This window comes from Varroa jacobsoni, unplaced genomic scaffold (assembly GCF_002532875.2).
Source record: "Varroa jacobsoni isolate VJ856 unplaced genomic scaffold, vjacob_1.0 scaffold_727, whole genome shotgun sequence".
Taxonomy (NCBI): Eukaryota; Metazoa; Arthropoda; class Arachnida; order Mesostigmata; family Varroidae; genus Varroa; species Varroa jacobsoni.
The window spans coordinates 443,231-468,443 of record NW_019213629.1 but is presented as its reverse complement, the minus strand read 5'-3'; the positions used below and the strand labels follow the sequence as shown (position 1 = coordinate 468,443).

The following is a 25,213-nucleotide window of genomic DNA, read 5'->3' as shown; positions in this document are numbered from 1 at the left end:
GTAATTACTTATCAATTTACACAACATCAATGACTACAACGTATCCTGCTTCCTTCTGCCGCATACACTTGTTTACACACACATAGGCGCAGACCCTTATTCTTAAGGGTGACAATATAGATATATTTCGTCTAGCGCAATATCGACTAATATGGTACTTAATTAAGTCGTTAGTTCTCGACAGGAATTATTTAGATTTACACCAATTTATGTGTAACTAGCAATGAAATCTGCCTGCGTTACGGTGGTCGTCAGCCGTATTGAGTGGCGTATGCGAAGACAGACTTCTTAATCTTGTGAGAAGCTTTTTGCATTATAAAACGAAGTTTAGCGAAGACTGCTATGTTGTGTACGATGCGCAATTCGTAAGTAAAATGTAGCGTCATGAAAATATTATATATTCCCGATGAATAGGACTTTTTTTCTCACACGGGTCCCCATCGAGGGAGTTCTTTTCACGAGCCCTGATAGTTTCACCACGCTGAACGCAAAAAACTACAAATCTGTGTGTAAAACGTCTGTTCTACAGAAGCGTATGAAAGAAAGGTTGAGGCTCAGCTATTGATATCAACACAGATCATATGCCGAGAGGTGAAGATTCACAGATTCCACGTAAGCATTGTATCTTTCGTTGTGAAATTCAAGATTGCTTACTGTCCTTATTGTACGAAATGTAGATACATTCAGCGTCGTTGTTGAAACATAGATGGATAACTTTACTTCATATAGTTTGTCCTAAATGGTCTGATGGGGAGTTTTTTCAAATAGTTTGCAAAGGCTACTTACTTACCACTTTTCTTACCACCGTCCTTAAGATGGAAGCTTTCAACAATAAATGACGCAAGAGTCGCAGAGATTTTTTCAAATGTTTTTATTAACGGAGGAAACGTTAGTTAGCCTTAGGCTGGTTTTTCCAGCCATCACTGAAATCACGGATTAAAAAATTTACCCTTTTTAGTATATGAATAAGGTCATTTCCATCTATAGTATGCTAGGTTCACTTCCCTCGCATTTATCCATTGTTATAATTACCCTTTCAAACGCAAGTCTGGTTATGAACATGTTCTTATTTGAGCGATGCCACGGTCAAGTTAATCTCAACTTTTCTCTGATCACAGAATCCATAAAAGCTCGCAGTAGCCTCGAGTGTCAGTTTCCATTGGCTGACTGTGTTTTCCTCCCAGAGCTTTCCATCCTCTGATCACATTTGTCTCATCTTTTTTTCATCATCATCATTTGCTCAAAAGCTGCTGTCTACTCTGCATGCAGCTCTAGCTGTGAATACCTTCTCTTTCAGTATATCCAACGGCTGCGTAAGTTATCCATAGTGTTGTTTTTTTTTACCGAATGCGGTTACCTATGGCAACATACGTATTCTGCAATTAGGTGTTCAGTCGGGTAAGTTTGATTTCGCGATCGGAACGTTCGGCTTGAATTTAGAATGCTTTCAAATGATCGCGCGCGTTTTCATGAATGCGTTAATTAGCATTGGCAGTATTAAAGAGGATGTAAGCAAGCTTGTTTGCACGGCGCAGTGCTTCGTTGGGAGCACATAAGTGAAGGTTAATTTTTACTCAATACTCTTACGGTGTTCGGCGGTAAGATGTTTATCATCAATGCAAAAATCGTCGTGCAAAGAAGAGGTTATCGCTAGATTGCGCAAGATGGGCCGGGAGAATGGGCTAATAAAACCAAATTTCGGGTTGAAATATTCATGTCCTAAATGTGGTATCCGCTAAATTAGACGTCACGCCACCACCAACAAAGAAGTTTATCGGACAACAAGCGGTCGTGTGGCAGTGGACAGCCAAGAAGTCTAAGATGATTTTGCTCCAGTTTATACTAGGTTGCCGGCTTGAGAACATATGGCTGAGATTGCCATTGTTCAGCCCAGGTATGTATTACTTATTGCTTGCATATGTGACACGTGATTGAGCCTTGAAGTGAAAGAATCAGATTAGGCAGCGGTTACGTTATCGCGATGCCGTCTTCGATGGTACAAGTGAAGCACAGGGGGCTTTATACGATGTAATCGTTATCTGGGAAGTTGTGACATTCTACATCCGTATTTATAGTTTTAGATTTTGTTGATTATCCACACCGCATTTGAAGGGCTTACAAAGTGTCGTCTAATATGACTTGAGTGTTAGCAATGTATTTTTTTTTTGTATCAATGGATATTGTAAACAATTGCTCTTGTTTTCTGTCTATGTGATGCGTGGAAAGCTCTTAATTTATCCTATCTTTCTTTATTGTTAATAAAGGTACCTTTCTGTTTATTATTATTGTTCTAGATCATTACATGCAACACGCGATAATGATATCAAATTGACAAAAAAATCAAGTGTTTTTATTACCAATTATACCGGAAGAAGTTAGACAAATCAAATAAAAAAGTATGCCTATTCGAATGATATATCCGTTTCGCTTTCCGAATCTGATCAACCTTGGGACCGCCAGTCACATATCACAGATAACAAAACGGGGGTATTCGTAAACAAAAATCTAGAACAACTATTGTTCGTTTTTCCTATCATACCCGGATAGGTTTAGTATATAGATGCTCCAGTTTTAGAGCGTATTAATCAGAATCACCTCTTATGTATAAAAAAAATTTTCTCCTACTGAAAGGTCTAGGTTTTCCCCAACGGTAGCCACATGCAATGATAAATATTCACCAAAGTTGTTATTTGAATTATGGATGGCTGTATATAACCATCCGGACCACCCACCCGCTATCAAATTCGAGTTTTATGTACGATAGTGAATTGAGGATATTAATTATACCACTCTTACAGACGATCTAAAAATTAAGTACTTTCAGTTTTTTTTGTGAAGGTATGGTCAAAAATTTTTACCTCCATTAAATAGAGATATCCGAAAAATTATACTATACTTGGGTAAATGGAACTTCAGAATCACCATTTCCATGCAAACTTAAATGCTTTAGATATGTGATCGTAGATTATTTGGGAGTAAAACTGAAAAGATACTGTTTTTCCACTAGGTATTCAACCAGTCCCCATCCTTTTCATACACTTCAACCGATACGAACTCCCTTTGATTATATATGTGCTCTTTCTGGATAGTTACACTTCAATCCCGTTATGCTTAGCCACCATCTACTACCTGATAAGTATTACCTCATGGACCACCAATACGTCGACTGGCCATCCATGTTCACCACCACTTCCTTCACCTTAACTCATCGGCAGGAGGAGGTAAGGGCAGAATGAGGTAAAGCAAAGACTAGCGGCAACCAGGCGGAGAGAATGGATATTGAGGTCCAAAAGCCCATGAAAAACCTAGAGCAGGCCAATTCCTTTATCCATAGGCTCTATTTATACCGCGCTCTTCGTGGCTGTCTCCATGCCTGCCGGTGGGTATCCGTCGGAGCGTGGCAGACCCGCTGAAGCAGGCCAATTCAGGGGGAAAGGGGTCGATGTGAAGTTGCTTTGCTTTGCCTTACCTTACCCTGAAGAAGGATTCAGCGAATGTTGGAGCCTGTCGGTCGACAAGAAGGGAGTGAGGGCGGTGGCGTGGGGCGGAGCCTGATCGCCAGCAGCGGCAAAGTGGACCTTTCCGGCCGCTCAAAGTTTCACTTGCTGTGCGATCTGGTATAGACAGGAACAGGAGGGTCTACCCTCAACACTTCCCTTGCACTGTACCGCGGCGCGGTCGTCCAGCAAGAAGACGTGAAGCGGCAAAGCAGTAATCGGAAGACCTGCATCCTAGTTAGAACCGGATAGGACAACCTACTCGAAGAGCTCGGTTGGCACTAGGACCGCCACAACCGTAACATACCTGTTGCTGGCTCTGACCGTTCTTCGCACGACGCCAGTGACGACAGCAAGCTTAAGCAGAATCTTGGTCCAACAGTGAGCTCGAATCTGTTTTCTCTACCTTCGAACTTAGAGACAGCCCAATCAGTGGTTGACTCGCAAATCCAGGCCAACTTCGACTCAATTCCACAGACTGTTGAAAAAGCTACTTGTAGTGGTGATTTGCCTGCGACAAGTGCTTAATAGCAGGTGCTTGGCAAGGATGCAGGGCGCACTTAATCGCGCACGTTTTGCTATCAAGAGCTACTCCGTTGACGTAAGTATAGCATAGTACACAGCAGCGATCCCGGCAACGAATCGAAAAATCTATGAATCAAAGGTATGATTTTTATCAATAGAAAGCTAGTTAATGCGAATACTGAAATTTTGCAATAAGTAGAATGGTTTACAGGCGGAACACTGGTTAAGTTTCGCTTAGTTTTATTTAGAGTCGATTATTTCCATTTGAATGTTTCGTATGAATTATCCTCGATCTCAAATGATACACTGCTATTGAACACCCCCTATTACATGAGGTTTTGGCAATAACTTATTTAGCCTGATATAACTTCTCAATGTTTCTCCTACTTCGAAAAAGTTGTTTCGGTCACACGAGGCATTTGGAGTGGGGGTTTACTTCTAATGACATATTTCTGATTGAAGCGTTGATATACATTCACCATGTGGGGTGTATAGAGTTATAAACATAGGCTTCTAGTAAGTCAACTTCGGTATAATATATTATTGATATTGATCTATTTTCATTTGAATCCTCTTTCTGAGGTACCTTCCTTCGCGAGATTGGGCCCTAACTTTGTTTTGACAACACTAGTCGATTAGCACATCCGTTCATCATTTCAGTAGCTTACATATCTTATCGCTCAAAAGCATATACTGCTACGCAACATTACGCGCTTCTGTTAAAAATTCATTATATTCCTAAGCTCTGTAAACTTTCAACTTCCTGATACTTAATTTTATTTTTCAATTCTAACCAATTTACCTGCTACAAGACGAACGAAAAGAAAAACTCAAGTAAGTTAAATGAAAGTATGGTTACTGGTACGATCGCTTCTCTAGTGATAAGGGACGATGAACATATCATTTATTATTCATGTCTATTATAAACATAGTAATGATGCATTGTAATTAAAATATTTTCATGAGATTCATTCTTCATGGCTCGGCTGACCAAAAATATGTGTACGATAACTTAAAAGTCAACAATATAACTTTTGCTTCGTTAGATGATAATTCAAGCTGGTAAGTGTTTTAAAGACGGTAAAAACATATATGAACATGAAATATTCAACTTATCGAAAGTTATTGGATATTTTATGGTCATATGTCTATTGTGAATCGCGAGGTGTACTAATGGTACGAAATAGGTTAAGTAAACCCTAATAAAGTTCATATTGCGACCGAACTTAGCACGTGCAAAAAATATGTAGAGAAATCACCTTTTTTAAAAAAATATAAATATTGGAATGTGATTCTAACTAGTATTGATTCCTCAGAAATGTGCACGTGTGATAATTAAATAATGACATCCATATTAAATCTATAGATAGAGAAAGCCAAGAACCCTAGGGATTACATCGACCCAGGTCGGTGTGATTACACTATACATCTTCCGTAATGGGTGCTAGCATAAGTTTCAATTTGCGCGCCAACCACTTTGCAGTCGGTAACGCCATCTATAGGTTTCGGTTCGAGGGCGCTTTGTATAACATCTAATTCCGTGACAACGCTTATGCTTACAAAGAAAAACTTTTAACACAGCTAAACCTTATAGACTTAGCAAGCTTCAGTCCGCACCCATGTTATTGACCGAAAATGATATCCAACAATTGCCAAGAGAATTAGTTGAAGAAAAAGCTCCAATGGAAGCTCCAAATTATGGGTTGTGATCAAAAGCAGTTTCAATAGAGCATCTGCTGCTAAGCGTTCGTCTTTAAAAGTAGAAGGCGATGAAATATCCAACCCAAAAGCTATTAGTTTATTTTCGAAAACGTTGTGTTTCGTTGGTTGACTTGGACATAAGAGTAGTTAATACTGACTTCCTTTTTTCTAGCAGGGCACCGCAAAGTTCTTTCTTAAAACTCAATTCTTTCGCTAAAATAGATGAAACAACTACTAGATCATTTAAAAACAGATATTATCTTCAACAAGTAATATCCCATCATTTTACATTACCATAATCAATCCCTAGTCACCTAAAATAAATGTTACTAGCGTTAAACGTTGCTTTAGATGGCTGAGTCCTTTCAGTACGAAAACGTGTCTACGCCAGGATTCAGACCTAGGCTATAATGTATTTCCTGATATATCAGGCAAACACGTTGCCAATGAACCATCATTAGGCCAATTCCTGAACATCTCTCCGTGCTTGTTCTCGCAAAAATTATCATCGAACGTGACGCTTTTTGCTAAGATTTTTACAAAGCCAGCAAGTAGTCTCAGTGTTTAAAGGCAATAAGTAACAATTATTGAACTAGTGATACATTTGCATTGCCTTTTCGCCATATATAATTCTCGAAACAGCCATACACGATCAAGGTTTGAAGTTTCCCTCTAGTTTTAGCACTTTAAATAAAAATAGTTCAGTTAAGCGAGTGGGTCGTTGAACGTCACTCGATTTACGGATAATTACGTTTCAATTAGAATGTTCGAGACAATATGTACGTACTCTTATTTAGGTTTTGACCCAGCTGAAAGCTAAATTGGCCACTTGTCTGGTTTAGAAGGCATGTAGGTGTTTCCAATGACGGTCCTTTTCAACCTCATATTATTTTCCTTTTTTTTTTTTTTTCAGTAATATATTCACGTCCGGCTTTATGAGGAATTCGAATACTTCGGATCCCTTCGCAAGGCCAATTCAGACCCTATTTAGAGTAAGAGATTGAGACGCCTATTGCTAGAATTAGTCCTATTAACTATTAATTATTAATGTGGCAAAACTGTCTTCATCCTCTTTCCTGTCGCATGAATATGAGTCGTAATCCTTTGCTACTAATCACAGGCTTACGGATTTCTAAAAGTTTGTGTTTGATATTACTTCGAAAGATCGATGGATATTACTGAACTGCTGCATTTAATAACATTTATCGTTGTCATTTTTGCGATATGAGCATGTACTGAAATTGACTTCGGACCTTTTACAAGGTAAGCACTAGATTTGCTGGTATTTGGTGTTTTAAGGACAACTTTTCCTATTTTGCGTAGGTCAATAACCTATATTGCGTAATATTCATGAGATGCCTAGTCAGAATAGTAAGGCATCAAGAGAGGTTCCAAAACTAAAATCGCCAGGTATTGACTTGGTCCAATTACGCCAAGACCTACGCACATGTAAAAAATTTCTAATTGCACAAAAGTATCAAGTTGACTTAATCATGCATTGTCGCTCATTGTTGGGCCTTAGTTAACTCTGTCCTCGAACAAGAAGCCTGTTCAAATTCGACGTCCTACTGTGCCAGCTGGCGGATTTAGCGGTCTTATGAAACGAAATGAATTTTTATTACAAAGTTAAAAATGTGCGTCCTCTACAATCAGTGTAGGCTAAACACTTCTGCTTCAATATCATTTATTTCGATTGACATTACCCGACTCTGTCTTCTTGCATTTTAATTCTGCTCAGCAGTCAGTCAACTATAGTATCAAGTGATATATATTTTATCTGCTGATCTGACACAGGTGCCTACTCGTTGATCTGCCAGATGAACGCTGTCGACAGAAACAGCGTTGGCAACATTTATGATTTTAATGTGAAGCCGATCTTTATATAAACCGTTTACATCGACATTATATAATACTATTTACAGACAGGCCATAAGCATTTTGATCGACTGTTATAGTTATACAATACGAATTTCGCCAAAACAAATTTAAAGTGTTTAATACATACGACAATATGTAAGAAGTGGAAAAATGTCTTCGTCAGTTTCGTCAACACAGAAACTATATATGCCAACAAACATGGCTTAGTGCTACTGATGATTTTGGATTTAGGGGATAATACCTTCTTCATACGGAAATCAAAAAGACTTTCTTCATTTGAAGCCAATTGATTATACTGCGCGCAATAACTTTGCCCACGCGCACATGGCCGTATGTTCCAATATTAGGCAATTCCATCATTGTTAAGCACATATTTATATGCATTTCTAGAACACATCTATTCTTAATTATTAAGTCCGGTTGGGATAGTACGCGCAGAAACTTAAATCTATTACAGGATTGTGTCAACTCTTTAAGATTATAGGAGAATATTAATCTCATCTAACTTTTACTAAACGATTTTTAGCAGAGGCACGTTATTATATAATCGGCACTTATTCATCCTTATTTCCTGAGCATATATGTTAAAAGGAATATTTTTTGGTAACACAGACTCGTTTTAAACCCTGATTGAAATGAATGTTAAATCTCTTACCGCCCTTAACATTGCCAGCCAAATACAATCGGCATACTAAAAAATATAAATTATATACAAGCGATGAAAGCGTATACACGAAGATCAGCCATATCATTACTATCACTATGTTAATACGAGTTCCAGTTAGGTTAATCGGTTTCTTCATCAACAGCAACTTCGTGGTCTTCGCAAAGATCTAATCTATTTTCCGAAGCTAATCCCGAAGAAAAGAATGAGATAGCTTCACGTGTCGGTTGCAGGCGACTCCAAGTCCGTTTTCCGTATGTTATCGAGTCTTGTTGTTCTCAATTGAAGTCTGCATCTTCGTCACGGCCTAGAATTGCTTTCCTCCTTCTCCCCTGGGAAGGCATTTGGAAGTGGATAAACCAGGTAGAGTTCCACGACGCTCTTTTCTCATCGCTAGTGCTATTGCTACAACTGCTATAACCACTGCGACTGCTGTTCGGGGCTCGTCTTACGTCCCCTCTGAAATAACCTCATCAATCCCCTGAGCTTAAAGGAGACAGTGAGTCTACTCGTTGCCTAAATGGCTAGAATTAATCGGTCGATTGGGCTGTTGCTTGTTTCAACTCAGCTATAGCCAATGAGCGCGCTACCGAGTATTCAACTAGCCTCAATAGCAGGACATCACCAAAAAAGTAACTAGAGTGTTTTTAATTTTTTATCTTATGAAATCTTAATTTTTAAGCGCATTATCTATGATCTATGTCTTATGAAATCTAAATTATTATAAATATTACATTATTTAATATAGTTGCAATTGCGAGCAAGTACATCTAGTAATAGCGGCCTAGAGCACGTTTGATTTAGTTTCCAAAAGACGTCCAATAAAGGACTGACGAGAAGGCCAGGCGTCGATAGGCCCATGAGTTTTAGAACGTTGACATGCTCTTCAACAAATATCTTCTGTCTAAAGGACGGTCAGTGAGATATCTATATATGACGTGAAAAGCAACTATCTTGATTAAGCACGGTGATTTACATTGCTAGTGGGGATTAGACTAAGTGGTAGGTACATAGGTACTAAGTGGTAAGTGAATCAGGGCAAGTTTGTCTTCGGTAAAAAATACTTACGCACAATTCCATTAAAATACAGTACTATTCTATACAAAACTCTTGTAATGAAACAATCATAAAGTTTTCTACCGTTTTGTAAAAGATGTTAATTACACCATCAGGCTCATATATGCACTACATAGTCTACCTGGAGAGGGATCAACGAAGTGTTCAAATGTGATGGTTCAAAATGATGTAAATCCTTATTTGTTATTGACGAAATATCAAACAAGTTCGAGATTAAAAAATTAGGAAGTTATTTATTGGTTATTTATATTACTTGGGTGTTTATGTAATAATTTCCGATCGCCTTAGAAACGTCACGCTTTGTAACCATAAGAGTACTTAATAAGAAAATGAGGACAACAGTAGTTTTGTAATAGACTGAAATATTAAAGTAAAAGTGAGAAGAAGTATTGCACAGAACTCTCTTAGAATGCTAGCTGTTATATAGCAGGATGTGTGCTTGCCCATATAGCGTCTCCTTACGCAACTATGCGTGAAGTTAAACTAAAAAAAAATAATTTGAGCCCTCCTTAAAATGTAAAATAGGGATATCAACGATCGAATATGAGTTAGTTGAAAAATATTGAAGTTGACGACTGAATTCCCATAGGCTCGAAGTAAGCGGCATAGCCTTCGCTAATAAACCTTTCTTCTATCTAAGCCCGAAACCTTCCTAGAATGCCGGAATAGCAAGTAATAAAAAAAAAAAGATACATCATTAATTTTTAGCTGTCATATTTGGAAATTGCAAAAGTCAGCCAACTTCGTTGCAGACCGCGAGTCAGAAGTTACATCAAATCGAAAGAAATATTCTTTCGATTATATACTTTTCAACTTAAAATACGATAAAATTAAGCACATTAAACATGTAACGGCTAACCGAGCTGTAAGTTTCGTACAATATTTTCATCGATTAAAGTGTTGGGTTTTCAAAAAATACTTTTTACATTTTTGGAAAATTGCCGAAAGAATTGTATCAAAGCGGTGTATACGTTGAAGGAATATGTTATGATCTGCTAGGTTCTAGAGATCAAATCAAACATTTCCTAAGTAAAACAATGAAGAATAAGTTTTGATGACAGTGGGTTAGCCTTCATAAAGATATTATTGATAAAGCTAAAACTGTTCTATGTCTGTGTTTGCCATATAACAGACTACGTGCAGTGAGGTAACGGCGTACCTGATTTTGGTAACCCCTAAAAATGCAAAACACGAATCTACAAAAACATTAGAATAACGCGGCAATTTGCGGTTCACGATGGCATAGCGCGGTCATGTACCATTCATCCGCATAGGACTTCAGCGTTCGTTTAGATATGTTTAAAAAAGACTTTTTATGTCTAAAAAATTATGTTTAAAAAAGAGCGCGTAGTTAAATTGTAAATGACCCCAACGAAAATAAACGCTTAGAAGGCCCATTTTATAAGGGCCTGGAAATATCTCTATTACGCAAGTAATAAGGAATTGTTGCTATATATATTGTTCCTATAATTTTCATCTCTAGTTAAATTGCGATTTACGTCTCGACTCCAAAGCTATCAATGACTTTTCTTTAAATCGGGTAGTTCCTAAAAAATTTGAAGGAGGTCTTTAACGATGACACCCAAGGAGAAAGGCAGGGATAAAAGGAGCACCGAATGCTTTTCGAGAAAATGGAATCCTGGCGGGTTAAGGGCAGTAGCTTAGAGCCCCGTCCGCGTTTCTGCGGCCAATTACCACTCAGCGTCCGGTCCGTCCTTCCCGGAATTCGTGGGTCACATCCGCTTCCGGCGTTACTGCGTTCGAATTAGGAAGAAAGATCGGTCTGTGCGTCAGAGGTGATCCGATAGAACCTGAGGGGAACTTCTGATCCTTAGTTCTGCCGGAAGAAAAGTAAGGGATCCTTTCGTCATAAACCACTCCCCGGCCTGTCTCCATAGCTCGCTTCTTGCATCCTCCATAGCCATTTACCAGTTACTTTCACTAGTAAATCTTCTCAGCCATACACGTACGCCAGGATCCGTTGATATTCACTAAGATATAACAAAAAATATGTTCTAGGATTTGGTCACGATCCGTAATATACAGCATGGCTGTTAAGTCTTGTTTTGACAATGAATAGTTTTCGAAAATGAACAAGGTAGAAGTTTGTAACCTTTTTTGATTTAAAACAAAAGCTAGTATTAGTTAGCAACATTCAAATATGATACAATAAACTTAAATTTTATTATATCATATCTGAGTGTTGCTAACTAATACTAACTTTTAGTTTAATAGATTCATTCACAAATTACATTGCATTTGCATTGTCGGCCGTTGTTAATATTTTACGTGTCGTAGTTCATCAGCTTTTACTTTTTGCTAGACGTATTCAGTATATATAACATGTAAAGCAGCGAGAAATTTTTCTATTGAATATTTGTCGTTTGTAGTTAATCTCTATAAAGGATACCATCTGTTATATATAGCACAAATATATGAAGTTGTAGCTTTTGATTCAGCCCAAAACAGGTGTCCACCCCGATGATCTTTGCTCCATAGAACTTTGAAGGAAGGATGAGTAAAACCAAGAAATTTCTAAAAACTACCCGTGGCCGCCAAGTGATAACGAACAAAGCGCAACGCAATAGACGCAGGTTTCGTTTAATGTACACCTTGACCCCTTACATCATCGCTATATGGCACAATGGTCTCTTTTTCCTCTGCCTTCGCTGTCATCTCGACGTTTTTACCTCTGACAATCTCTGTAGGAGAATGGAATAACGGTAATTATAATAAGGACAGACAGCTATTCAGACCGACCCCTTAATTTATAGTGATTATGAAACGATGACATTGTTGTCAAGTCAGCCTGCGCGCCAAGATAGAGGCCATTGTCACCGACCATTGTTCAGATTATTTTCTCTCCCTGTTCCGCGTTAACGCGATGAGCCTAAAGACTCCATTAACGTATCGTGACTTTCAACCCACGTATGAGCCTTTTGAGTCATGCTGAAACCTTCCTAGACACTAGTGGTGCGGGTAAAGAAATTGTCCTGGACTAGAGGGAAGGCCTTTTCTTCAATTGCCATGCCGCCTCTCCTTGTGCAGCCTTACTTCCCTGTTGTACATACAGTAGCTTCTATAACATAACGAGCTTGCATAATTCGTTTACTGCACGCTCTTGGTTCTAACAAACGAAAATTATTATATAATTATCTCAATGAAGAGGGTGATTTTCTTCAGTTTTACGTTAGCTTTTGTGATCTGCGAAGAATATTTATGTTTCGGGCCTTGTACTGACTGCACTGTCACTTGTGGTAACCCTCAATGCTGCGCTGAAATGTACTACAACTTTTACGGAGCATGCTAATGCTCTATTTAAGACGATAAAGAGGTAAGCACTTCAGGGCAAACAAACTAATTTGACTCAAATGCTTTTTACAGTATAGGGGTATGGAATAGTTGTAAATTATCGGCTTGTTAATACTACATAAAGAATTGGTTACATGTTTACTTCCAAGCATTGGATTCGGGTCCCATGTATCTATTAACCTGTTACAGGGCTTACACGCCGATAAAGCCAAACATTAAATACTTAGCCACATTTGTAGCTTTCAGATCGCTCTTATGTATGTATGTATGTATGTATGTATATATATATATATATATAACAGAAACTTCATACTTAAATAGGTGGACAAAATCATTACTTTTGAGCTTCTTCTATAATAATTTCAGCAAGGGTATCCATCAAGGCGTCGCTCTTTGGTGGACGACGCAAAGTTTGAGACACAGAAGAAGCGTGAGCTTACAGCTGCGATCACTGAATCCCGATCCGAAACCGGGAAACAACATGTTCAACCTCCTGGACTTGAGCTCATTAACGAAGTCTTCATCAACAATGCTAACGGTAGCCAATTAGATTTCGATACCCAGTTTAACTTAATAACGGCAAGTAAATATATTATATATCGTGCGACAAACTTTAATTCGTACTTCAAATTCGACGAATAAACATGATGCAGAATAGAATATTAAAGTGTTTAGCTTTCGAACGTAAATAGTTCTTGCTCGTAACGTAAATCGTGAATTGGTGTTTCCAGTTTTGTAGCCTCCTGTGGTTTGCATCATATACATTTTGTTTAAGACTGAAAATTTGTTAGAATATTTACATAGGTTTTTCTTCTAATAGTGATAAAATTACAATCATATTAAGGGTTGGTTTCATTTAGTTTACATTAGTAAACTGTACGTTTACTCAAGCAAGTTCCGCGGTTCACCCTAGAATCACTGTTGGCTTCTTCAGCAGTATTTCGTAATACTGTGTTCCATCGTAGGTGCCTCAGGTTGGATGACCGCATCGATTTGAAATCTTCCATGCCTTCGATATTCATAATATGATAATATACCAACTCGAATTATAAATAATTACTAAAAGAATTGTTTTTTCAGACGCAAGTGAAAATGAAGTCAGATCTACACATGTGGTTGTCACCCTGAAAAAGGGTGTCGAAAGCCTTGGCCAAGTCCTAAAGATGATTGAGGTAGGTTCACCTCCTACAATAACGTATTGTCTAGATAAATAATAATAATGATCCAATTAGCAAAGAGTGGTTTGCTATCAGCAAAAAGAGTCGCGAAATAAATTACAAAATAACAGGCTACAAAATCGCCATTTTTACTCAGTTTGAGGATTGGCTTTTTCTACATCAGTATCAATACGACTTATCGAAAATATATCGCTGTATACTCAAAACCTATATATCACATAATAGGGTCGGCAAAACGTTTTTATGAGTGGATCACATCGCATGAGAGGATATCGTAACTTGACAGTAGTGAAAAACTTAATGAAGATCACATTTACTTAACTGCCATCCTTCTGGCTAATTGGTAGTACGAAATCAATTCGGTTCGATTTGAATGAAGAGTCTAGACTGGATGACAGTTAGCCATTGACCCATTTCAACAATATCGGATAGATCACAAAATACAGTACACTTATGAAAGTAAGGGTACAACCCTGCTCAAATCTGATGATGACCCTCATCGAAAAACACATCAATAGGGTGCTGTCTTCAATTCATTACTCGTACTCAAAGTTCACTTGAATAGTGAGCAGTTTACCATTTGTCAAACGCATTTATCAAGCATACATTTAGGTAATGCAGCAGACTGCACAACAGAGACAGAAAACGTATGGAAATCAAGTGGTTTGCGAGCATTTTTGCAGAAATGTCACTCATCTAGGTCAAAACAAGCACTAAACAAGCTATGTGACTTTAGAACACACTTTTTTGACAATTCCAACCCATTGAATAAGGTCATCTGGGAATCTTTATACGAATCTGTTATATCCGAACTCTAACTAAATATACACATGTATTTTTTTATGTGAGAACTGTCGTTTTCCTATGTTACAATTATGACACATATGAAGACACTGTCGCTAGAGAAGCACATTCGAATATCCGTAAGAGGAAAGGCATTTACTAAGATGTGTATGAATGTTCAAATCATTCCACACAAGTCAGGTGTCCGATTTGGTCTTCTTTCCGTTCACGGAAGATGCATTGCAGAAGTTGTCGTCACTCTGCTCTATTCGATGGCAGTTTGAAACGAATTCTAATGATAGCCGTGCTGTTGGGACTATACATGAGCTTAGAATGAAATGAAGAAAAGGCCTCACGGAAGAGCAGCGTACTCGTATAGGAGTGTGCAGTTGACGATGTAGCCAAAAAGGTGAAGGATGTGATGTCACCAAAAAAAAAAATAAGAAACAAAAATCGAGAACGCCCGCAAGCAGGCAGGCTCATTTTAGCCGTCATACGAAAAGCCCGATTTCTTAACTGCGCCAGGGGGTAATTTAGAGGAAAAATGCTGCCCAAGGTACAAGAATAGGGGCTGAACGGAAACTACATGTTCACGTATGACAAATCACTGTCATATGGCAAAGTGTGTCTCGAAGATATTTGTCGTTGATAGTTCACTTAACACGATTCTGATCGCAAACGTATGGCTTTTTACCAATGGGCAAGTCAGCGGAGCGTATCACGACTGTCTGGCAACTCAAGAACACAATGCTCCAAGTATGACTTTAGGATCAGGGTGTAGCAGAGGTGCTGCGACAATTCGTTCGGAGCATGCCGATCCGAATCGCGGCGGGGACTAAGGGTGTACTGATAAAAATACTAGTCTCAGTAAACGTCCCTCCTGCCACTGCAGTTTAAAGATGCTCCTCTAGCGACACTTTGTGCTATCGTTAAAGCGCAGAGGGAGGCAGCTTTTACATATAAAAAAATTATTTGACTGGCCAATGACTATTTATATATAATGCAACAGATTTTCGCAATATCGACTTAGGAAAAAAGGATGTACTAATTGACCTTTTTGTTTATATAAGGCGCAACAAGGAAAGGTGAGCCACCTGGAAACACGCCAACCAGGACAAGGTGATGGCGGTTCCGGACCAGTCCTGCACGAAGCTTTTCTCACTTTGGACAACATGCCACGGCAAAATCTGCTTACTTTTATTAAGTATCTTGCCTCTGAAGAACTCGGAGATCTGCGCTTTATTAAGGAGATGTCAACCGCTGTCGCCGGAGGTATGTTATAGTTTTCCATCCGGAATTTTATAGTTTATAATTTTTTTATTTAATTGAAGCGAATGGTTAGTACAACAAATTAAGTTTCAGCACATTGCGATTGCTATTATAAACAGATTTTCAGTTTTGATTCAGAAAAGGCAAATTTTTTTTTACATTACAAAAAAGTTATTCATTGTCACGTAGGTGTAGACTTTCTGAATTAGACATTTCAAAATACCACACTTAGGAATACAGTTTAAGCGACAGTATGAATTTGCAGTAATTCCAATATATTTGCCCCCCGAAGAAAGAATTGTCACTGCAATGCTACGATAGACTGTTTGCGAGCGCCAAGGTTATTGTTTTAGATGGAATATGCTATTTCGATTGATTATCTTCTGTCTATTGCAAAGACAAGCTTCGTTCAACCTTAATAGTTGTACTTTTGTCAAATGGAAATCGTTGGCGCATTATACGTTTCATTAATCAATTAGCTAACAGCTACGAGTGCACGTTAATAAGCAGAGACAGTTCGTATATATATATAAACAGCCGCCCAGAGTTTGCTGTAACAAGGTCGTCCCTTTATTCCTAACGTTGCGCGCGCCTTGTTTTTTTAAACCGGGCTTTTTTCGTCGTCTGCTAGGTCACGCCTGTAGCGCGCATATCCCTCGATAACTTGCTTAATAGCTGTTAGCTTGCTTAGGCAAAGGTGCCCAAACTACACCCCCTTCATACCGACCACCTTAAGATAAATGAACTCCATGGCGAAAACGGTTAGAAGCTTTGGATCCAAAACAAGTCTTTCTTTCTGGTTCATACTCGCGCGTTGAATTCGGATACTGTTAGCACTGGAGTGTCTGGCATGAAGGGCGCCCTGCACACCACAGTGGACACTTATTGTAAGGTTCGGCCGACCTTGCCAATGGTTCGCTTCAGTTACAAATCGCTGCACTCGATAACTTGCTTGCAAGCTTGGCAAAGGCTACAAGACGCGGAAATTGAACTGCAGTGAGATGATTTACGAAAGTGTCATATAGATGCCATTCTTTGACATCTTTTTAAAGCGCCTCGAATTCCGACATCGTATCCTTTCGGTGGATGCGTACAAGTCTTTTCTATTTCAATTAAAGGGCGCACATTATCTCGTTGTATCAGGTAGCGCTTCCAGTAGAAAAAGGTCACATAAACGGCGTTGAGCTCGTCCTACTTCCCTCTGTTCTTCAACAATCAGTTCAAACCAATACTGTGCTGCGCCTGGCAAAAATCTAGCAATAAACGCGAATAGACTTTTGCATAACCAGGCGTAGACGGCCGCTGTTATCGTTGAGGTCGCAATCCATCGCCGAGGCATCGAGTAGTTTATTTCAATGGGAACGCAATACCCTTCACGCTTTTCACCAAATGTTCATCACAGCCGGTAACCTTGCAGCTTGGTCATCCAGCCATATACATACGGTGCAACTAATACTGATATGTGTGGTTAGCAAACATCAGAATATTTTGCAACCTTATTCAAATGTTAGCATTTTTATATTCTCACTATCGTATCAGACCACCTTTCTCGATTGCACTGATCTCATGTGGTGTCTCGCATGCTGTTATTGTCTAGATATTTGGTTCCCGCTGCACATCAGCGATCTGGACTTCTGTACACACGTACTCACTAAGTTCGAGCCTGATCTTGACTCTGATCACCCGGTAAGTGCGCGGAAATCAATAAAGTACATTTCGTTCCTGGTAAAATGTCTCTCATGACAACTATAAGAATCTACCGACTAATGCACATTGGTTATAACACGGAACAAGACGTCAAGGATATCGTCCATGCTTAAATAGTGCAAAAACCATGATGTTTCTTATCGCCGCAAATATGCTTAAGATAGTAGTTTGTTACACAGAACTATTTCTAAAAAATATACAAATTCAAAAGGAAGTTCTCTAAATGTATTGTTTATTTACATGAATACCTACCTGCTCGATACAAATGTGGCGTCCTAAATTTCAATATTTCATGTTTTTTTTTTTTCATGTCGATTTACTTTGTGGCCAATACATTGTTCACCATAATGGTGCGAGGATAAAACTGTGATTCTATGAAAATGTTGACCACATGGGACATCTAAGATATTTTTCGCGCTTCATCAAATTTTCGTTGAACGATAAAGAAGCCAAGTAACCACCTTCGTGGACTTCGCGTCGCTCAAAGCTACAATTTCGAAGACAAATTGAAAGGAAATTGAGCGTTTTAAAAATCAATCCTTACGTTAGAATGACGTGGGTTTCCATGGGCCATTACAATCTGAATATAAATGAAACCGAATGCCATTTAAGGTGATTTCACAAAGAAATTAAGAAAAAAAAAACTACATAGCTGGCTTGAGAGTATAACTTAGCTTAAACTAAGACATTGTAGTGTTGTGCTCGTTGTTGTGAACAACGTGTTGCTCGTGATTGTTCTTCAAAAAACGTGATTTCATTGGCATAACGTATCGCTCTGGCAAAATAACACTTTTCAACATTGCAGTTAATAATGATCATAAGAATTTATCATGTATAACTACTGATACCAGAATCAGCATAGGGACTATAGTAATACAGGCTTCAACCCAATTCGATTGACTTTGAAGCGGGGTGCACACGTTATTGCTACTATTCCTCTTTTCCGCTCGAACATAATGCAACTCCTGGATGGTCCACTATTGCGACCATTCAAAACCTAGTTTGACACAACACCTATAACAGACAAATCAAAACCTTTAACCTACCTGCCTTAGCGGTAAATGATTTATAGGTACGCGTTTCGCTAGCCATAATCACAGCTATTCCTAAAAAAAAGCGTTTTCTCTTTACCATTGCCAAATGGTTTACTGGCTCGCACGAAACTTCTAGCAGTCAGTATAACCTTACCACGCTGTCTTCAACTCATATTTTCCTGAAAATAGATAAATTGCACTGGGCCTATTTTTGATTACCTTAATAGCACAGACGGAAAAATAAATCGGTATAACTTTTTTCTTTACTATGGCGCCTGTTGTTATGATAATGCTAACTTCGCTCCATTAAGCCTCACCTTCTCTTATTTGCACTTATTGCACAGATGATTTAGCAAAAAAAAAATAAATACCTTTGCGGGCCTTCCTTTCTATATGGGAAACGCATGCTTGAGGGGCAATTTGTGTGACACGACCTTCCATGCAAGGGATGTGTGTATGATATATATCAACGATAGCGCCGTTTCTTTTCCTATTTTTAGGGCTATAACGACACAGCATATCGAGCAAGACGGAAACGTATTGCGGAGATCGCGTTCGACTACAAAGAGTAAGAACAGGAATCCATTCAAATCTATTTTATGTCTAATCGACTGAGAAAGGTAGTCTTTCTCGTAGAAAGAGTACGGTATCTTCTAAGGCTTGCTAACAATTGTCCACTCTTCGGACACTTCCATGAGCAAACAATGTTCCTCTTTTATGGGTCTACCCGAACCAAAATACCATTCGGGTTAAATTGTATAAAGGATGTCTTAGTACCTACGTACATTTAGACATCCTTGACTGTCATGCTCCGTTCGAGTTGGACCAAACCTAATGATATTTCTGACAGATCAAACGAAGTTCGTGATCCACAAGAAGATCCATAGGGATAGATCCATAAAGGATGAAACAACTTTTACTCACCCAGATTACTGATAGTGTATCGGTTAGATGAAAAGCGTAAGTCATGTCCTCAATTATGTCATGCACCTTTTTGAGTCATAAGTCAACATGTTGTACTAAATTACAATAACCGTATTTCGTCGATGCTGATGCTGCGGAAGAGATTATTTAAATCAATTCTTTAGGTACCGCTTGAACAGTGTTCTATCTTCCATTGCTCACTAAATATAATTTCTGTAATTCATATAAAATATAATTTGCGAATATTACTCCGCCAGCCATTGCGATTTGCGTATAACAGTATCTCAAAGTCTCATTCTACCGTTATCTGAAAATCGCTGAAATTTTCTTTGCAGACTATTTTAACGATAGCTTTTGCACAGCACATAAACAGGTAGAAATAATTATCACTCATGCCTGAATTATCGCATCTGAACTTCAGCTTGTGAGTTTCTTAGTCCGTTATATATTGGTACATACGCGGATACTTCAGCGGATACGTTTGTTAAGCCCATTAATGATTAATAAATACGAATATTAATCAGGGTTTCTCCGGCTTCGTTTCTCAATTGAAACGTACTCCTTTAAGCCGTTTTTTAAGAACGCAGTGCAATCAGTTACGCACCTACTTAGACGTAAGCGTGACGTGGCGCCTTCTCCATAAACATACAAGACCATAAAGAAACTTACACAAATGCTTAGCTGCTAACCACACAATAGAAGATAAACCTAATTTCAATATTTTGCATCTTTAGGGGACAGCTCATTCCTAATGCTGAATACACTGACGACGAAATAAAGACCTGGTAAGAACATAAAACCAAGTTTAGATTTAAAAACATCTTTTTTAAACGCTGCCACACTTTGCTCATATTTCACTCCCAAGTATTAATTATTTCATGTATTTGCTACAATTTATACAATTTTATGATCGAGTAATTAATAATAAATAATAGTTAGACAAGTTTATACGTTTAGTCACTAGAGCGTTGCATGCATAGCTGAGTTGTAACCGTGTTTCTCTTGTTGGCCATGATCAAAGGGCCTTCGTCTACCGTGAGGTGAAAAGGCTGGCTCCGACTCATGCGTGCGCAGAGTTCAACAGTGGTATCCGTCTCCTTGAAAAGGAACTTGGCTACGGCGTACATGCCATCCCACAGCTTCAGACGGTGTCTGACTTTCTTAAAAGTAAATCAAGTTTCTTCAAACATTTTCTTTAAGCTTTATTATTTCGGTGGTAAGACAGGTAATAGCACTACTTTGGCTACCTAATGACATTCACTCTGAAGATGAATAGTTCCATTCAGTTATTTATATATATTGCTTCATTGCTTACTTGAGGTCACATTCTAACGTTGATTTTGGTGCGTTACTTCTTTATAGCCTCGACTTTATATTCGTCGGTGAAGTAAACATACAGATTAGTCTATTCATAGAAATCTTAGGTAAGATGTTTAAAACTTCTGAGGTAGTTTAAAGCAATTTTCAACAAGTCTTTGCTGACGCAAATTAAATCAACAAGGAAGTGGGATATAAGTCACCGTAATTTGCCTATTGCATACATCGTGAAGTCCTGAACAGATGCCTTTTCTGACCGCCTACTTCATCTGCAAGTCTACTTTGACCTCTTTGGTTTATCTATTCAATAGATATATAGAGTTACAAATTAATATGAAGCGCGTCATTTATTTACACATCTTTCATCTTTACTTCTAGAACGAAGCGGTTTTCGACTTCGTCCCGCATCTGGCCTATTGACGGCAAGAGATTTCCTCGCTTCGCTCGCATTCCGCGTTTTTCAGGTACGATAGAAAATGATCCTTTGAAAAAGGTTGCATTGCTGATGTCTCTAGAAATGTAGCTACTAAAATACTAACTGCGAGTAAGTAGTGGATACGAAACCTGTTAGGACATCTACGGCAAAAAAAATGTGTTAGTCACCGTGTAAACAATCGTACCAGATCATTGCATAAACAGCTATTGAAACAAAGGGTAAATTACAATTTGAATGAGCAAAACTCTAATATAATAATATAGGAAAGTTTGTACTTTATATTATTACTGGCCACGTGTATCAGGGCAATGTTTTGCTGTTATAATAATTGAATTTATATTTTGTCATAATCAGCGTTGCTAGTCGTTAATTACGAATCAAAACTTTACTCGTGCTTAACGAATAGGATTTCAAGTCTGAGAAACAGTTTCTACGACAAAGGGTGGTGCAAGTTTGCGTGCATATCCTACCATGTTATATTTTTGTGTCGCTTTTCATATTCCTCCGCGCAGTGTACTCAGTATACACGACATCCGTCAAGCCCAGATCATTCGCCAGAACCGGACTGCATCCATGAACTGATAGGCCACATTCCGATGTTTGCGGACCCGCAATTCGCTCAGTTCTCCCAGGAAATCGGTCTGGCGTCTCTTGGAGTAAGCGACGAGGACATAGAAAAACTTGCAACAGTTAGTGATCCAATGCATTCAATATCTAAACTTGGTCAAGTAATATCAGTTAACTTCAACCAATATTGACAGTTTGATGCAAGTGAGATGTTGATGTTATTCTTTAAATCGGAGAATATTAGAGGAAGAATTGCGCTGTTCTGTAGTTTCGTATGGTCCGTTGATATGCTAACAAATGGTTGGTATTTGTATTAGTTATACTGGTTCACGGTGGAGTTTGGACTCTGCAAAGAAGGGGATAAGGTACGTGCATACGGAGCAGGTTTGCTATCGTCGATCGGAGAAATTCAGCATGCATTGTCCTCACGGCCAACAGTCCTACCGTTCGATCCACAGACAACTTCACTTCAGAAATATCAAGATCAAGAGTACCAAGATACTTATTTTCTCGCCGAGAGTTTCCGCGACGTACAAAGTAAATTCCGGTATGTTTTACTTCATACATATCGAGAACTCCGGTGAAAGTGCACGACTAGGTAATGCACTACTTAGTCGTGCACTCACGCACGAAGAACCTTTCTCGTAGTTATCCTTATCAAGTATAATGAATAATAAGACAAATTCAAACCAAATTTGATTATATTAAGTGAAATGTTTATATTTTTAATATTTTGACGTTCCTGAACCCGAGCTAAGACCTCGTGAGTACATGAACGTACAATTATTCGATTTCCTAAATAGCTAATTATTGCAGATAATTTAATTGTAAATTCGATACTCTATGTTGTTCTCAGGGAATGGGTACGTACGCATATCTACCGTCCATTCGATCTCTCCTACGACGCGTTCACGAACACCGTCATCATTCTTGATTCGCCCATGAAGGTAATCAGTCAGCAAATGCTCATAATCGCCGTAGCATATAAATATAATATTGAGAATACATCTTGCATTCAGCGCTGTTCGTGACTTCTTATTTACATGTGGATCTCTTCCAGGTATGTTCTGTAATGGAGAACCTATATTCGCAAATGACATCTCTAACCGCAGCGCTTCGTAAAATGTCGTTTAATAAGGAAGCCGCTCCAGCAATTTAGATTGCTAAATGAAATCCAAAATTCGAAATCTGAGGTTTCAGGGACTATTTGCAGATGTATCGTCCTTTGAAGATTTCAAGAGTGGCTGACTAAAATCGCTACTTCTTACTGATTATTCATAAGTATAAAATTTTTAACAATAACAGATACTACAAAGACGGATAACGTTTGAACTCCTTCGCTGGAAAACTCTTTTCAGAGAATGATGTGATGGACAACAATAACAGTATTTATGCCTAGTGGATGCTTTTGCAAGCGCATAAAAAACATATATAGAATCCAGTTTTTGATTTTCCCATAAATTGTGGTTGAGTGAAATGTTTTGAGCTACAACTAAGAACGGAGAAAATGAGAAGTTACGATATGGAATAATTTTGTGTCGAGATGTTTGGTTCCAACCCAAAGTTGAAGATCACAGCGAAATTATTTCGCGGGGATCTACTATAAACAGGTAAAACCATTTACTGAGCCAGGTAAAGCTGAGTCAGTTGATTATAGGTTGAGTTCCGAGGTGCTGAAGTAATTGTGTAATGGTCGAAAAACGCCTGAGAGTTTGCAAACAGGTAAACGATATGTAACCGATCGACACGGATTAATATGTACTACTATATAAACATACATTAATTAAGGAAACCAAAAGCGAAGCTAAAACCTAAGAGAAAACTGTTCGGCGCTGGATGTAAAACACAGTTAATAGATCTATCAATACTACTAAAACTCTGTGCTTGGCTGTTTATTTTTCGGATTCAATCAAAAGTCTAATTTTGAAAAAATCTGCACCAAAGATCAAGCCGATCGAATGAATATTTTTTCCTAAGGGATTTTTTTTATAGGACGTAATTTTAATGATTTTTTTAAACATTTTTCGTTATTCGCGCGGCAACTGTTGTGAATTTATAAAATGATATGGGTGCAAAATTAAATTTACAAGGTAAATTTTCGATTTTTTACTTTTATCAATTTAGCGGTGAACTGGAGATTTTTTGTTTAAATAATTCACGATTAATAAAATCTAAACTACCTCAGATAATTTTCTTAGGCGTTGAGATATTTTTCTCGGAGCAAGCAATTTTTCTCGCTCATGGGGGACATAATGCAATTAGTTCCTTGCTTTGCAAGGGCCTTGTAAAAGCTAAGATAGACAATATTTCGATGAGTGGCAATTTTTTTTCTTTTAACAAAAGAGCAACCGACTATTTACATAAAGGTTTGTAAAGGTGGGAATTGTTCTTACTCTTAGTTGAAAGCCCTCGATGAGCTGAATCGAAGTACTCTATACACGTTTTTATAGTCCAATGCCAGTTTTCTATTGAACTATGCCGTTTGAAGGCTGAACCCTCAGCATGACATTTTATGTGGAAACGGAAATTATTTACTATCAGTTGTTACATAAAATGGCATTGCATGCTTCTAACGTCTAAAATGAGTACTCCGGCGTTTTTAGAGTAAGAAATCGAATGTGACATCCGTGTTCCGCATGTGACTGTTAAGCAAAAACTCCTCTGGAAGGAATTTTGAACGGTTTTTTCAGCGATGGTAGCTTAAAGCGCACGGGACTGAAATTAAACTTTTTTGCCAATGTAGAGTGGGGTTGTTTTTGGCACTAATCGAAAATTCTCGACGAAGTGAACATATGTATAAATTTCAGTTTTCAGATCAAAAATCATCAAGAATGACAACTGAACCCGGTGTTTTTTTGTGAAGAGGTTTTTTCTTGACGCCAATCCAAGGCTTCGATGAACTGAACGCAAATGTAGTACGTACTCTTATTTTTGAGTGAAAACAGCAAAAACCTCCTGTAACGATGAAATGAACTGTCTTCGAGTATTTCTATGAGTGAATGCCTAATAAGTGTCAGTTGAAAAGTTAAACTATCTGTAACGCGAATCAAATTCGATCATATCAGAACAGACTGATGAAATAGCTGCCAAAAGGTAAGGTGATAGGCGGGAAAAGTGGCTGGCCACCATTTTCACATAGGTTTCGCACATCTTACATACCGAACAACGGTAAGATACATTTATGTATCTTATACATATATATATACAAAAAAATGTGTAAGTGTTTAGTGAGTATTCGTTATCGACCTTTTATAAGATTTTTTTATTGTAATGTCTCATTAGTTCCGATGGCAACCATACTCTACTATCATATCGATATCAGTACAAAACGACATGTACTGTAG

The 25,213-nt window shown here is 38.2% G+C and overlaps 1 protein-coding gene across 2 annotated transcripts; it reads left to right on the top strand.

Moving 5' to 3' along the window:
* The first annotated feature begins 140 nt into the window (after positions 1 to 140).
* On the top strand, positions 141 to 23,748 carry LOC111263052 (tyrosine 3-monooxygenase). Of its 2 annotated transcripts, XM_086969426.1 has the most exons (15): positions 141 to 1,894; positions 3,090 to 4,098; positions 6,637 to 6,715; positions 13,021 to 13,192; positions 13,735 to 13,826; positions 15,686 to 15,887; positions 17,482 to 17,570; positions 19,126 to 19,193; positions 20,284 to 20,334; positions 20,571 to 20,716; positions 21,245 to 21,330; positions 21,815 to 21,991; positions 22,187 to 22,416; positions 22,726 to 22,816; positions 22,930 to 23,748. In XM_086969426.1, the coding sequence occupies exons 3-15, from the start codon at positions 6,659 to 6,661 to the stop codon at positions 23,026 to 23,028; spliced, it is 1,560 nt and encodes a 519-aa protein (XP_086825552.1). In that variant the 5' UTR covers positions 141 to 1,894; positions 3,090 to 4,098; positions 6,637 to 6,658; the 3' UTR covers positions 23,029 to 23,748. The 2 variants fall into 2 exon arrangements, with proteins under 2 accessions (XP_086825552.1, XP_022693541.1); XM_022837806.2 differs by lacking the exon at positions 6,637 to 6,715.
* Positions 23,749 to 25,213: the final 1,465 nt, after the last annotated feature.

What these genes read in the sequence shown, in the direction of transcription:
- LOC111263052 (XM_086969426.1), top strand. Translation starts at nt 6,659, where the DNA reads ATGAGGAATTCGAATACTTCGGATCCCTTCGCAAGGCCAATTCAGACC. An exon ending in GACGACGAAATAAAGACCTG is followed by an intron (nt 20,335 to 20,570) that starts GTAAGAACATAA and finishes CCATGATCAAAG; the next exon opens with GGCCTTCGTCTACCGTGAGG. An exon ending in TTCTTGATTCGCCCATGAAG is followed by an intron (nt 22,817 to 22,929) that starts GTAATCAGTCAG and finishes GATCTCTTCCAG; the next exon opens with GTATGTTCTGTAATGGAGAA.